The sequence below is a fragment of the Phycodurus eques genome, chromosome 7 (genome assembly GCF_024500275.1).
Source record: "Phycodurus eques isolate BA_2022a chromosome 7, UOR_Pequ_1.1, whole genome shotgun sequence".
In the NCBI taxonomy this organism is placed as follows: Eukaryota; Metazoa; Chordata; class Actinopteri; order Syngnathiformes; family Syngnathidae; genus Phycodurus; species Phycodurus eques.
Genome location: NC_084531.1, coordinates 17,266,955 through 17,282,122, shown reverse-complemented (window position 1 = coordinate 17,282,122; position 15,168 = coordinate 17,266,955). Strand labels below are relative to the sequence as shown.

At 41.7% G+C, this 15,168-nt stretch overlaps 1 protein-coding gene across 1 annotated transcript; it reads left to right on the top strand.

Moving 5' to 3' along the window:
* Window positions 1–31: 31 nt before the first annotated feature.
* On the top strand, window positions 32–14,347 carry serpinf2b (serpin peptidase inhibitor, clade F (alpha-2 antiplasmin, pigment epithelium derived factor), member 2b). Its single transcript, XM_061681758.1, has 9 exons — window positions 32–286; window positions 731–801; window positions 876–944; window positions 1,614–1,887; window positions 8,571–8,714; window positions 8,803–8,991; window positions 9,054–9,196; window positions 10,012–10,216; window positions 13,690–14,347. The coding sequence occupies exons 2-9, from the start codon at window positions 748–750 to the stop codon at window positions 14,037–14,039; spliced, it is 1,428 nt and encodes a 475-aa protein (XP_061537742.1). The 5' UTR covers window positions 32–286; window positions 731–747; the 3' UTR covers window positions 14,040–14,347.
* Window positions 14,348–15,168: the final 821 nt, after the last annotated feature.

The window sequence follows — 15,168 nt, the reverse complement described above, 5'->3', positions numbered from 1 at the left end:
AGTGGATCTGTCATAATTTCCAGCAGATTGTATATTTATCATCTATGTCTGTGGTGATTGGATATTTAACTGTGCACCAAGTTAGGAAAGCTGCATTCACAAACAAATAGTGGCTTAAATGAGGCCCTAATCAATGGTGGTTGATCTTTAACCAACCTGTGCAATTGCCAATCTTTGACTCAGGAATTCTGCCATCCGCACTCGCTTAGTCGCTCTTTTTTTTGGACAAGACGCAAGCTTTTTAAAAACTTTTTTTTATTTTTATTTACAATAATTTAAATTTACGGTAAGATGAAAATACTAATACTGAAAAATGTTGCATGTTTGACAGCTTATGTGTTGAATGTTTACTCTGCTTTTGTTGATTTTTCGTGCAACTGGACACGAGGGCACGGCCTGACATAAACTAACCTGTCTTACAGCTAAATTCAACTGGATGTTTTTTAACAGTTTTTACTGCTAGAAAAGTCAATCCAACAAATGTGTTAGTGAGTTTTAAGTAACATTTGATGTGATACTGCCTTGAGAATGATACATTTCAAGATCCAGAATTCTGTTTTGTGATTCTGATGTACTAGGCAACATAGTTTCCTTTGAAGAAGGACAACTAGAAAGTTTTTAAACCAGCAAGAAGGCTTAGGAAGAAAAGAAAATTACAAAGAGGATGTGTTGTCACCATATTTAAAAAAAATTTTTAAATTCTGCTCACTATACTAAAGATATTTTACAGCTACGTTACATTAGGACATGGACCTTCACTTGACACTCCTCTTCATCTGTCTCTACAACCAAGGAGTGACTGTAAGCCAACCATGTGGCACAAAAATTTTCAAATGTCTTTCATCATAAATTCACACATTTTAATTTCTCAACAGAATGCTCAGGTGGCAGAAGAAGAGTCGAACCCATTGGTGCCTCTGATTCCTTTAATTCCCAGTCAAGCTGTAAGTCTTTCTATGCCGCCTCCTAAATTATCATGTTTCAGTGCTTTGTTGCTGTACATTAGTAGATTTTCCTTGTATCTGTACTTGATATTTAATTTTCTTACTTTTTCTTTTATGCTCTACATTTAAAAATCTATATCTGTACTTTGTAATTCTTAGTCGAAATGGAGTCATTACTTTTTTTCCATGTCTGTGGATGATGACAGGAAGTACAAAAGATGTAAATAGAGAGGTAAAGTCAACTGAGATCTTGATTGAGGTAAGGCATAGAAACAGGGATCCCGGTGACATGGAGGAACGTGTAGCAGGTAGCATTAGTGACAATGGCAACAGATTTGGAGAAGCAAGATATTCCCCATCCTTGGCTTTATTTAAGAGAATTGTTTGGTGGCTACAAGAATGACTCGTGGCGAATGTGTTTTGTGCCAGCCTAAAAACTACCAGCTTTTGGCGTTAAGATTCTCCATCTCAATCGGAACACATTTATTTTTTACGATTAAAGTAGATTTCAGAGTCAGTATTTTTTTTCACTTTTACGTAAGTAGAGTAATTAAACCAATACTTCTACTTTTACCCGTCTTCACACAAGTGTCTGTACTTGTACTTAAACACAGTTTTTAACGCCTCTGCTAAATTAATCTCCAAAGTACTCCCTAAAATATCTTCTAGATAAACGACAGCACACCAGATCCCGGCAGTGCAAACATCACTGCTAGTCCGCCTCTGTCCATGGCGACGAGCACACCCAGTGAGGAGGACGCATCAGAGGAGGACGAGGGCTGCGCGTCCATTGCCCGGAGCTCCGAGGCCAGGGAGGCTATCGCCACCTCTGTCCAGAAGCTGGGGGCGCAGCTGCTGCAAAACCTCAAGACGACGCCTGAGCAGCCCAATGTCATCATATCGCCTTACAGCATCGCCTTGGCTCTCTCCCAGCTTGCTCTAGGTAGGCCTGTGACAACCTCACAGATGGCAGTTTTTATCTTATGATACACAGTGTTTTGAAAAGCTCAAAGGTTATCATTGATAAATGTATTCATAATGACAACTATTTCTAGTCTGGTCAATCAGACTGCAGTGATTTCTCCTCCCTGGTCTGTAGGTAGTTTTTTGACGATGACTGACTCACTCCTCGTTATCCCTTATACGTTACCTCTCAATTTGTCATAAATTAGCTACATTATCAACGTGTAACAACAACAGATCTATTCCACTTAGAAACCCCAATTCCAAAGCAGTTGAGACATGTAAAACAAATAAAAATACAATGATTTACAAATCCTTTTCAACCTATATTCAATTATATATACTACAAAGACAAGATATTTAATGTTAAACTAATAAACTGAATTTTTTTTCTGCAAATATTCACTAATTTTTAATTTGATGCCTGCAACATGTTCCATAAAAGCTGGGACGGCATGTTAGCCAATGTGTTCCATCACCTTTCCTTTTAACAACACTCAATAAGCGTTTGGTAACTGAGGACACGAATTTTTGAAACTACAGTGGGTACGTGAAGTTTTCGGAACCCCTTAAATTTTTGACTCTTTGTTGCATTTGTTGTTGATTTGTTAAAATCATTTAAGTAATTTTTTTTTCTCAATGTACACACAGCACCCCATTTTGACAGAAAAAAAGCGGAATTGTTGAAATTCTTACTGATTGATTAAAAAAGAAAAACTGAAATATCACACAGCCATAAGTATTCAGACCCTTTGCTGTGACACTTATATATTTAACTCGGGTGCTATCCATTTCTTCTGATTATCCTTAAAATGGTTGTACACCTTCATTGGAGTCCAGCTGTGTTTGATTACACTGATTGGACTTGATTAGGAAAGCCACACCCTTGTCTATATAAAACCTTACAGCTCACAGTGCATGTCAGAGCAAATGAGAATCATGAGGTCAATGGAACTGCCTGAAGAGCTCAGAGACAGAATTGTGGCAAGGCACAGATCTGGCCGAGGTTACAATAAAATTTCTGCTGCACCGTAGGTTCCTAAGAGCACAGTGGCCTCCATAATCCTTAAATGGAAGAGTTGGCTGTACGGCCAAACTGAGCAATTGGGGGAGAAGAGACTTGGTGAGAGAGGTAAAGAAGAACCCAAGGGTCAGTGTGGCTGAGCTCCAGAGATGCATTCGGGAGATGGGAGAAAGTTCGAGAAAGTCAACCATCACTGCAGCCCTCCACCAGTCAGGGCTTTATGGCAGAGTGGCCCGACGGAAGCCTCTCCTCAATGCAAGACACATGAAAGCCCGCATGGAGTTTGCTAAAAAAAAAAAAAAAAAAAACACCTAAAGGACTCCAAAATGGTGAGAAATAAGATTCTATGGTCTGATGAGACCAAGATAGAAATTGTTGGCCTTAATTCTAAGTGGCATGTGTGGAGAAAACCAGGCACTGCTCATCACCTGTACAATACAGTTCCAACAGTGACGCATGATGGTGGCAGCATCATGCTGTGGGGGTGTTTTTCAGCTGCAGGAACAGGACGACTGGTTGCAATCGAAGGAAAGATGAATGCGGCCAAGTACAGGGATATCCTGGACGAAAACCTTCTCCAGAGTGCTCAGAACCTCAGACTGGGCCAAAGGTTCACCTTCAAACAAGACAATGACACTAAGCACACAGCTAAAATACAGAAGGAGTGGCTTCAGAACAACTCTGTGACTGTTCTTGACTGGCCCAGCCAGAGCCCTAACTTAAACCCAATTGAAGATCTCTGGAAATACCTGCAAATGGCTGCCCACCAATGTTCACCATCCAACCTGACAGAACTGAAGAGGATCTGCAAGGAGGAATGGCAGATGATCCCCAAATCCAGGTGTGAAAAACTTGTTGCATCATTCCCAAAGAGGTTCATGGCTGTATTGGCTCAAAAGGGTGCTTCAACTAAATACTGAGCAAAGGGTTTGAATACTTATGGCTGTGTGATATTTCAGCTTTTCCTTTTTAATAAATCTGCAAAAATTTCAACAATTCTGTTTTTTTTTCTGTCAATATGGGGTGCTGTGTGTACAACCCCAATTCCAATGAAGTTGGAACATTGTGTTAAACATAAATAAAAACAGAATACAATGATTTTCAAATCATGTTCAACCTATATTTAATTGAATACACGACAAAGACAATATATTTAATGTACAAACTGATAAACTTTGTTTTTATCAAATAATCATTAACTTAGAATTTTATGGCTGCAACACGTTCCAAAAAAGCTGGGACAGGGTCATGTTTACCACTGTATTACATCACCTTTTCTTTTCATAACATTCAATAAACGTTTTGGACCTGAGGATATTAATAGTTGAAGCTTTGTAGGTGGAATTCTTTCCCATTCTCGCTTGATGTACAGCTTCAGCTGTTCAACAGTCCGGGGTCTCCGTTGTCGTATTTTACGCTTCATAATGCGCCACAGGCGGCACGGTGACCGTCTGGTTAGAGTGTCTGCCTCACTGTTCTGAGGACCGGGGTTCAATCCTTTGCATGTTCTCCCCATGCCTGCGTGGGTTTTCTCCGGGCACTCCGGTTTCCTCCCACATCCCAAAAACATTCATGGTAGGACTCTAGACTCTAAATTGACTCTAAATTGCCCGTAGGTGTGAATGTAAGTGCGAATGGTTGTTTGTTTATAGGTGCCCTGAGATTGGCTGGCACCCAGTTCAGGGTGTACCCTGCCTCCTGCCCAATGATAGCTGGGATAGGCTCCAGAGCTCCCGCGACCCTTGTGAGGATAAGCGGCTCAGATAATGGATGGATGGATAATGCGCCACACATTTTCAATGGGAGACAGGTCAGGTCTCTTTTACTACAAAGCCATGCTGTTGTAACACGTGCAGAATGTGGTTTGGCATTGTCTTGCTGAAATAAGCAGGGGTGTCCATGAACAAGACGTTGCTTGGATGGCAGCATATGTTTCTCCAAAACCTGTATGTACCTTTCAGCATTAATGGTGCCTTCACAGATGTGTCAGTTACCCATGTCATTGGCACTAACACAGCCCCATACCATCACAGATGCTGGCTTTTGAACTTTGTGTCCATAACAGTCTGGATGGTTCTTTTCCTCCTTGGCCCAGAGGACACGACGTCCACAATTTCCCAAAACAATTTGAAATGTGGACTCGTCGGACCACAGAATACTTTTCAGAATACTTTTCCAGTGTGTCGATCTTTTTTTTTAAGATCGACACACTCAGTCGATCTTAGATGAGCTCGGGCTCAGAGAAGCCGGCGGCGTTTCTGGGTGTTGATAAATGGCTTTTGCTTTGCATAGTAGAGTTTCAAGTTGCACTTATGGATAAAGCGCCAAACTTTATTTACTGACATTGGTTTTCTGACGTGTTCCTGATCCCATGTGGTGATATCCTTTACACATTGATGTCGGTTTTTGATGGAGTGCCGCCTGAGGGATCGAACGTCACGGGCATTCAATGTTGGTTTTCGGCCTTGCTGCTTACATGTAGTGATTTCTCCAGATTTTCTGAACCTTTTGATGATGTTATGGACCTTAGATGATGAAATCCCTAAATTCCTTGCAATTGTACATTGAGGAACATTGTCCTTAAACTGTTCGACTATTTTCTCACGCACTTGTTCACAAAGAGGTGAACCTCGCCCCATCTTTGCTTGTGAATGATAATGACAATTCAGGGAAGCTCCTTTTAACGTGTTTGTTAGATATATTGTAGAAGTTATCATTTATTTGCTTAGCTTGCATGAGTATTATGGACAATTTTTAGAAAGAAAGATGTCTCGCCTTCAAGAAGATGACTCAGCAGGAATCATCAGCGAGAAGGACGTGGCCGGGACGTGGCAGGTTTTGGTGCCATGTTTTCACCTTGAAACCCTCCCCTTAGTGTGTTGTGTCTTGTAAACTTAGAAACCTCCCTATTTTCAAATAAATGCTGGAGCGACGGGGGAGATTGTTTAGAGCGTGTTGAGAGGCTGTAATCTGAACAATCTCCCATCCGCCCTCCTCATGAGAAAAAGAAACCAGCGTCTTCATTCCTTTTGTGTCTATTTTTTCTAATGTTGGGCAAGATAAATCCAACAGTGTTGCAGCCATAAAATTCTAAATTAATGATTATTTGCTAAAAACAATAAAGTTTATCAGTTTGAACATTAAATATCTTGTCTTTGTTGTGTATTCAATTAAATATAGGTTGAACATCATTTGCAAATCATTGTATTCTGTTTTTATGTTTAACACAACATCCCAACTTCATTGGAATTGGGGTTGTACATTAATGTGGAAAAAAATTAACTTAAATGATTTTCGCAAATGGCTGCAATATCAAAAAGTGTGAAAAATTTAAGCGGGTCTGAATACTTTCCGTACTCACTCTATGTAGGTGGAATTCTTTCCTACTTTTGCTTGATGTACAACATCCGTTGCTCAACAGTCCAGGGTCTCCGTTGTCGTATTTTGTGCTTCATAATGCACCACACATTTTCAATGGGAGACAGGTCTGGGCTCCTGCCAGGCCAGTCTGGTACTTACACACTCTTTTACTACGAAGCCACGCTGTTGTAACACGTGCAGAATGTGGCTTGGCCTTGTCTTGCTGAAATAAGTATGGATGTCCCTGAAAAAGATATTGCTTGGATGGCAGGATCTGTTGCTCCAAAACCTGTATGTCCCTTTTAGCATGAGTGGTGCCTTCACAGAGGACACGACGTCCATAAATTCCAAGAACAATTTTACATTTTGATTCGTCAGACCACAGCACACGTTTCCACATTGCATCAGTCTACCTCAGATGAGCTTGGTCTCTGAGACGGCTGCATTGTTTCTGGGTGTTGTTATTATATGGCTTTCGCTTTGCATGGTAGCGTTTTAACTTGACAATGGTTTTCTAAAGTGTTCCTGAGCCCACGCGGCAATATCCTTTACACAATGATGCCGGGTTTTAATGCAGTGCCGCTTGAGGGATCGAAAGTCACGGGCATTCAATATTGGTTTTCAGCCTTGCTCCAGAAGTTTCTCCAGATTCTCTGAATCTTTTGATGATATTATGGACTCTCGATGATAAATTCCCTTAATTCCTCACAACTGTATGTTGAGAAATGTTGTTCTTAAACTGTTGGGACTATTTGCTCACGCAGTTGTTCTCAAAGTGGTGAAACTCTCCCCATCCTTGCTTGTAAATAACTGAGCCTTTCGGGGATGCCCCTTTTGTACCCAATCATGACACTCATCTGTTTCCAATTAACCTGTTCACCTTTGGAATGTTACATATAGGTGTTATTTAAACATTCCTCAACTTTCCCAGTCTTTTGTTGCCTCTGTCGCAGCTTTTTTGGAACGTTTTGGAGGCATCAAATTCAAAATGAGTGAATATTTGCAAAAAAACAAAACAAAACAATAGTTTATCAGTTTGAACAACATCTTGTCTTTGTAGTCTATTCAATTGAATTTAGGTTGAAAAGGATTTGCAAATCATTGTATTCTGTTTAATGGAACATCCAAATGTAATTGGTATTAGGGTTTGTACATTGCTTGTTTGGGAAAATCTGCACAAGGTTTTTAGCCTTTTGCGGGCTGGTTTGCTCAACATTTTTTCAGCATACATCTCATCTCCTGTGTGTGATTGACCCTCTATGTCGATCATTTATGATGCGTTCAAGGGCAGCTTGGTCAAAATTGTTACGACAAGTAAAAATTGAATTGTTTTTATGGCTGTAGAAGTGGCTAGGGGACAGAGGAGATGCATTTCGAAAGTTGGGGGGGAGGGCAGCGGGTGGAGAAAATGTGTTCATTTGTTATCAAAAAGACATCAAGGAAAGACTATTGCAACGTTATAAAAACATGTTTTCCGGCATTTGCACCTTTATCTTGTTGTGCCAAAATCTAGATAAATCACTAAAATCTTTGCTGACATCTAGGAAATTGGTGAAATCTTAAAATGTGTGGAAAAATGTTGCTGGATCTCCACCTTTATCGTGATTTGTGGCAAAGTTTAATCATACTAATTTGGAACAGCACCAAATTGAACATCTTCATGGCTACCCACCTCCTACATAATGTATACCTGAAAATGCTTACATTAAGGATATTGTAATGTCAAAGTCAGGAAAAAAATCTTACCTTGACTGCACCTTTATACTGGTTTGCAAAACAATCGTAATTTGGATCAACACCAAATGGAGCATCTTCACACATAGCCGACTCCTACATATGCCTGTATTCACCAAAACTCTTTGCAGTATTAAACTAAGAAATCAAGGAAATCAGAACAAATCTGGTCCTGAATCTGCACCTTTATCCTGATTTGTGTCAAAATTGAGCAAGGCTGAGCAGTCCCAATTCATTTCTCTGTCTCGCTGTCTACCTGTATATCGATCCATCTATCTAGCTCGCTATTTAACGAGCTATCATCTACCCTTTCATCCATCTGTATCGCAGTTTGTCCATCCATCCCTCTGCCCCTCTTGAATTTTGCCAGTGGGATTAAAAAAAAGTATCTGTCTGTCTACCCATCTGTCTGTCTACCTAGCCACTCATCCAGCTATCAATTCCATTCACCCAATCATCCAGCTATCCATCCAACGTTGTGGCTGTATGTAGATGTATGAATCGATAGATCGGTAACCTGCTCTCACTCGCTGTCTTCTTTCCAGGTGCAGTCAATGAGACGGAGGAGCTGCTAATGCAACATCTCCATGGCAACACCATCACATGCTACCACCATTCCGTCAATCACATCTTGGGGCAGCTCCGAAACAGTGACCTGAAAATCGCAACCCGCATCTTCCTGCGCCAAGGTCCTAAAAAAATACACATTGTATTTCATTCACTGCTTACTGTAGAATTATCGTAGATTTTAGTGCAAATGTACACCTGTTGTTTCAGGGTTTACACCAAAGGAGGACTTCCTCCAGGAATCCAAGCGCCTGTACAGCTCTGAGCCAGCCATCTTGGAGAGCCTGAAGCAGCTCAATGATTGGGTGGAGAACGCCACCAATGGGAAGATGAGCGACTTCCTGTCTGCAGTGCCACCCAACATGCTGCTCATGCTCATCAACGCCGTCTACTTCAAAGGTGAACCATTGTCCACCCAATGAAGAGACTATTTAACTGTGACGTGACTTTTCTTGTCACAGGCGAATGGAAGGCTCGTTTTGACCCACGCTTCACCACCACGGGTGTGTTCTTCCTAGACGACAAACACATGGTCAATGTTGAAGTGATGGAAGGTTCCAAACATCCTTTGAGTTTACTTAACGACAGTGAACTCGAGTCTCAGGTGAGACGTCGTTCATCTGCGGGCCATTTTTGCATTGGGGCAAGTGATGCAGTGCACTAGAAGATCCAGCAGATGGTGCTGTCGAGGGGAGGAAAAAAAAAACGCAGAACACACTTCCTGTGTATGCTATGCTAACAAGTGTAACTAGGATTGATGACATCATGGTTGATGATGTCATGTTTGAAGCAAAATTTGCTCAAATTGTGTTTTCTTTATGGCTTAGCCCTTGCTGTATGTTACATTGTTGCTGAGTGTGATTATTTTCATAGGGCTATTGTTTTGGTGTATGAATTAATTTCGGTATGTTCAAAGATTCTGTGATTTTGATTTATTTATTCTGGTTTCAGACTCCGCTCTCATGCTGTATGTTAAAAAATTATCTTGAAAGTTGTCAAAGGCCTTTGAACTTTTTGTGCAAAAATTTGTTTATTTAAGTTATTTATATGGAAAAGGGATGATTATTTTTTGGTGTCACAACCACTGTGATATGTTGAAATATTCACTCTTAAATGCCATTGTACTTGCTAAATTTTGGCGAAAATGTAATTATTTTTTTTTTTTGGTCGATGTTAAAAATTTTAGGCACTTAATATGATGTCATATGTTCACATTATCTGACTTGAAATTTCACAAAGGATTTGCAACAACTTTTTTAATTACTGCAGAAAATAGCTTTTTTTATTGCAGCCCGCAATTTAGCAAGACGATGGCAGTTTGTGGCCCACCATAAAAACACCAGTGCTTTCATCTCAGTATAAATAAATCTCCCTCCAACACATCAATTTACATTTTAACGACGTTTTCTTCCCGTGCAGGTAGCAAGCTTCCCATTTGTGAAGGGGATGAGCTTTTTAGTAATCATGCCCATGTCCGGCCATGTGAACGTGTCCTCCCTTGCACCCAAGCTGAACATTTCCAGCATTTACAACCGTCTCCCCAAGCAAAGAGTCGTTCACGTTAAAGTCCCCAAATTCAAGCTGGAGTACACTCAGGAGCTGCAGGAAGTCTTCACAAAATTGGGTAAGCGACAATGGTGGGAGTAAATCACACATGCAAGTCATAAAGTAAGGCTCAAGTCTTAACCTTCAAGTTTCAAGCAAGTACCCATTTACTGTGGCAAAAATCAAGCGAGTCAAGTCCTTACCTGGGTTAAGCAAGTTATAATTCAAGTCATCAGGTAGCTCATTTAGACTCACCGACTTGGTTTATAGTGAAACAAGATTTAAGCTTATGTTTTGTTTGCTGTGGTAACCATGTTAAAAACGTCAATGTCCGTCATATTACTTTACAAAAATAAATTGGAATCGAATGTGCAGTGTTATAGCAAGTTTTGTCAGAGAAGCTGTGATAGCAGTAAAGCCGGGTTCATCAACAACTTGGCTAGGAATGCATCTTTGAAATAATTTGTATTAACATAGGGCACACTTTGGGCAAACAGTTTTACCTGAGAGCCGTCACAACAATATCAACACAGTTAAAGCAACAGAGTGCCACACACAACAGAAATTAATTAAGAAATTAGTCGTAGTGCTTCCAATAGGCACATTGTTCATCCATCCATTTATTTTCTTCCGCTTATCTGAAGTCTTTCTCCATGGCCTCACCGAACTCCTCCCACACCAGAGTTTTTGCCTCAGCGACCACGGAAGCTGCGTTCCACTTGGCCAACCGGTACCTCTCAGCTGCCTCAGGAGTCCCACAGGCCAAAAATGCCCGATAGGACTCCTTTTTCAGCTTGACGGCATCCCTCACCGCTGGTGTTCACCAACGGGTTCGGAGTTGCCGCCGTGACAGGCACCGGACCACTTTACGGCCACAGCTCCGGTGAGCCGCCTCAACAATGGAGACGCGGAACATGGTCCACTTGGACTTAATGTCCCCCGCCTCCACCGGGTGAAGTAGATGAAGTTCTGCCGGAGGTGGGAGTTGAAACTCCTTCTGACAAGGGATTCTGCCAGACGTCCCCAGCAGACCCGTTTGGGCCTGGTAGGTCGGACCGGCATTTCCCCCCACCATCAGAGCCAACACACCACCAGGTGGTGATCAGTTAACCGCTGTATTGATTTAACAACTTTAACTTAGAATTTTATGGCTGCAAGACGTTCCAAAAAAGCTGGGACAGGTGGCGAAAAAGAAAGTTGAGGAATACTCATCAAACACCTTTTTGGAACATCCCACAGGTGAACAGGCTAATTGGGAACAGGTGGGTGCCATGATTGGGTATAAATGGAGCTTCCCTGAATTGCTCAGTCATTCACAAGCAAAGATGGGGCGAGATTCACCTCTTTGTGAACACGTGCGTGAGAAAATAGTCGAACAGTTTAAGGACAATGTTCCTCAACGAACAATTGCAAGGAATTGATTGATTTCATCATCTACCGTCCATAATATCATCAAAAGGTTCAGAGAATCTGGAAAAATCACGGCATGTAAGCGGCAAGGCCGAAAACCAACATTGAATGCCCGTGACCTTCGATTCCTCAGGCGGCACTGCATCAAAAACTGACATCAATGTGTAAAGGATATCACCACAGGGGCTCAGGAACACTTCAGAAAACCGATGTCAGTAAATACAGTTCGGCGCTACATCCGTAAGTGCAACTTGAAACTCTTACTATGCAAAGCAAAAGCCATTTATCAACAACACCCAGAAACGCCGCCGGCTTCTCTGGGCCCGAGCTCATCTAAGATGGACTGATGCAAAGTGGAAAAGTGTTCAGTGGTCCGACGAGTCCATATTTCAAATTGTTTTGGGAAATTGTGGACGTCGTGTCCTCCGGGCCAAAGAGGTAAAAAACCATCCGGACTGTTATGGACGCAAATTTCAAAAGCCAGCATCTGTGATGGTATAGGGCTGTGTTAGTGCCAATGGCATGGGTAACGTACACATCTGTGAAGGCACCATTAATGCTGAAAGGTACATACAGGTTTTGGAGAAACATATGCTGCCATTCAAGCAACGTCTTTTTCATGGACGCCCCTGCTTATTTCAGCAAGACAATGCCAAACCACATTCTGCACGTGTTACAACAGCGTGGCTTCGTACTAATAGGGTGCGGGTACTAGACTGGCCTGCCTGCAGTCCAGTCCTGTCTCCCATTGAAAATGTGTGGCGCATTGTGAAGTGTAAAATACGACAACAGAGACCCCGGACTGTTGAACAGCTGAAGCTGTACATCAAGCAAGAATGGGAAAGAATTCCACCTACAAAGCTTCAACAATTAGTGTCCTGTGTTCCCAAACGTTTATTGAATGTTGTTAAAAGAAAAGGTGATGTAACACAGTGGTAAACATGACCCTGTCCCAGCATTTTTGGAACGTCGTGCAGCCATAAAATTCTAAGTTAATGATTATTTGATAAAAACTAAGGTTTATCAGTTTGAACATTAGATATCTTGTCTTTGTAGTGTATTCAATTAAATATAGGTTGAACATCAGAAAATGGATGGATGGATGATTTGCAAATCATTGTATTCGGTTTTTATTTATGTTTAACACAACGTCCCAACTTCATTGGAATTGGGGTTGTAGAAGAGAGTACATTCCCTCTTGAGAGGACTGGTACCAGAGTGGTGTGTGTGGAGGCGAGTCCGACTATGTCTAGTCGAAACTTCTCGACCTCACATACCAGCTCGGGCTCCTCCTCTGGCAGAGAGGTGACATTCCACGTCTCGAGAGCCAGCTTCTGTAGCCGTGTATCGGATCGCCACGCTCACACTGCACCTGACCCCTGTGGCCTCTCTCACAGGTGGTAAGCACGTGGAAAGGGGGGGACCCACGTTACCCTTTCGGGCTGTGCCCTGCCGGGCCCCAAGGGTGTAGGCCCAGCCACCAGGCGCTCGCCTTCGAGCCCCACCTCCAGGTCTGGCTCCAAAGGGCGGCCCCGGTGACCCGCATCCGAGCAAGGGAAACTTAGATCCATTTATTTTATTCGTCATAGGGGGTGTTTTAGCTGTGCTTTGTCTGGTCCCTCATCTAGATCCTGTTTGCCATGGGGTGACCCTGCCAGGGACGTAAAGCCCCAGACAACTTAGCTCCTAGGATCCCTGGGACACAGAAACCCATCCACCACCAGCTCAGGGAGGGGGCACATTGTTCAGTGGTTTGAAAATGATATTTGTACGTTATTAGTCGTACTACCATGTAGCTTCGACGCTAACTGATTTGTACTAACATGGTCACCATCACATAGTTTTGAAATGGTTTCAAACCAGTTTCCGTGTTGTTGCTTAATTTTTCTCACTTAAATGCATAACTGTCTTGAAACGTAATGTTGTGAAGTTGAAATAGCAAAATTGTCCTTGTGGATTTTGTAGTGAGTGATCCATTCAAATATTTATTTCAGCCTCGACAGACGTTTAATTCAATTTCAATGACATAGAAAGGACATAGGACAGAAACAATACTAAAGCTGAGTATAATGTATTGATGTATTGTATCGATGACCAGAGATGGTGAAAAATTATCTTCACTTACCTTCTGTTCCATGCTAGGCTTGGGAGACATGTTTTCCAGTCCCAATCTGGCCGACATGGCTGATGGCCCCCTACTGGTGTCCAGTGTCTTCCACAAATCCGCCATTGAAATCAATGAGGAAGGAGCCGAGGTTTCTGCCGCCACAACCGTCGTCATCTCGCGCTCGTCCAGCCCCGTCTTCTACCTGAGCCACCCCTTCCTCTTCGCCCTCGTGGACGATAAGACGCAAGTGCCAGTCTTCATGGGCGTCATCAACAACCCAAATCCCGGTGCGCCAGTCTTGCTGAGAGGAGAATCTAGAAGTAATGATAAAGACGCACTGCAAAGCGATAAGAAAATGGGTGTGTTTGGAGGGCCGCCCAAGTAGGGACTGTCACATGTGCAGCTGCCATTTGGTAAAAAAAAACAAAAAAAACACGTAGAACAAGAAGAGCATTATGATTGGACAAAATGAGTGTACAATACGAGATAGCTCGATTAAATGTGTAAAATGTTAGTCCATGTTTCATTTGTTTCCTTTTCCACCATTATGTGTGAACATAATATTCTAGAAGAAAATGTTAGTGTAGATGCAAAATCATGGACTTTTTTAAAATTGGAGTACAGAAAAATGTATACCTCCCTCCTGAATTTCTTTAATATGTCTAAATGTTTGACAAGGTGAATCTAATATAATCAGCCATTCTGTTTAATTTTACATCATGAAATACATCAAATAAATACATGTGGTTGATTTGAAAAATGTTATAATTAAATTGCCTTGTGTGTGAACTAGTTGAGTAATTCCCACCCGACACCATTAGTGTACTGTGAGAGATCATAAGGTGTGCTGTGAGAAATGTCTCTTAATTGGTCAGAAAATGATTTAGTTAATAGAAAATGTATCTGTTCAATCTATGCCAGCAACATATAATGACAGGCAGAATGATTAAATGCTCTTTCACTACAGTAAATGGCAGATGGTACAGTAAACATGCGTGTGTATCACCTGTTGCCATTCATACAACAGCTTTACAGTAAACTAAACAGGACCAGATTTTCACACTTAAGTAAATGAATGAGTACATTGAGACAAAGTCATCATTCTTTCAGTATGTGTGTGTGTGTGTGTGTGTGTGTGTGTGTGTGTGTGTGTGTGTGTGTGTGTATTACACGAGATGCAAGACAAGTGTTAGGGTTTCTTGGACATTAAAGGTTTCAAAGGAATGTTTCAAGAAATTCTTAAAATGTTGAAGTTTGGCCTCAAGCCAGTGTTAGGGTTTCAATGTTGGGTTTCTATTCAGGGTTCAGGTTTCTAGTTAGGCCTGAGTTAGGGTTTGTAGTTAGGGTTCCAAAATAGGGTTTCAAGGCAAATTTTCTACGCTTCTAGCCTCGGCGATGAGTACCCTTTCATACTATGTTCCTTCCGTTCTTCCTATCCTTCCCTCAAGTTAATTTCAGTGTATATTATACCTAGTTTTGGCCCATATTAGACAGTACACATTGTACCGCAAAAA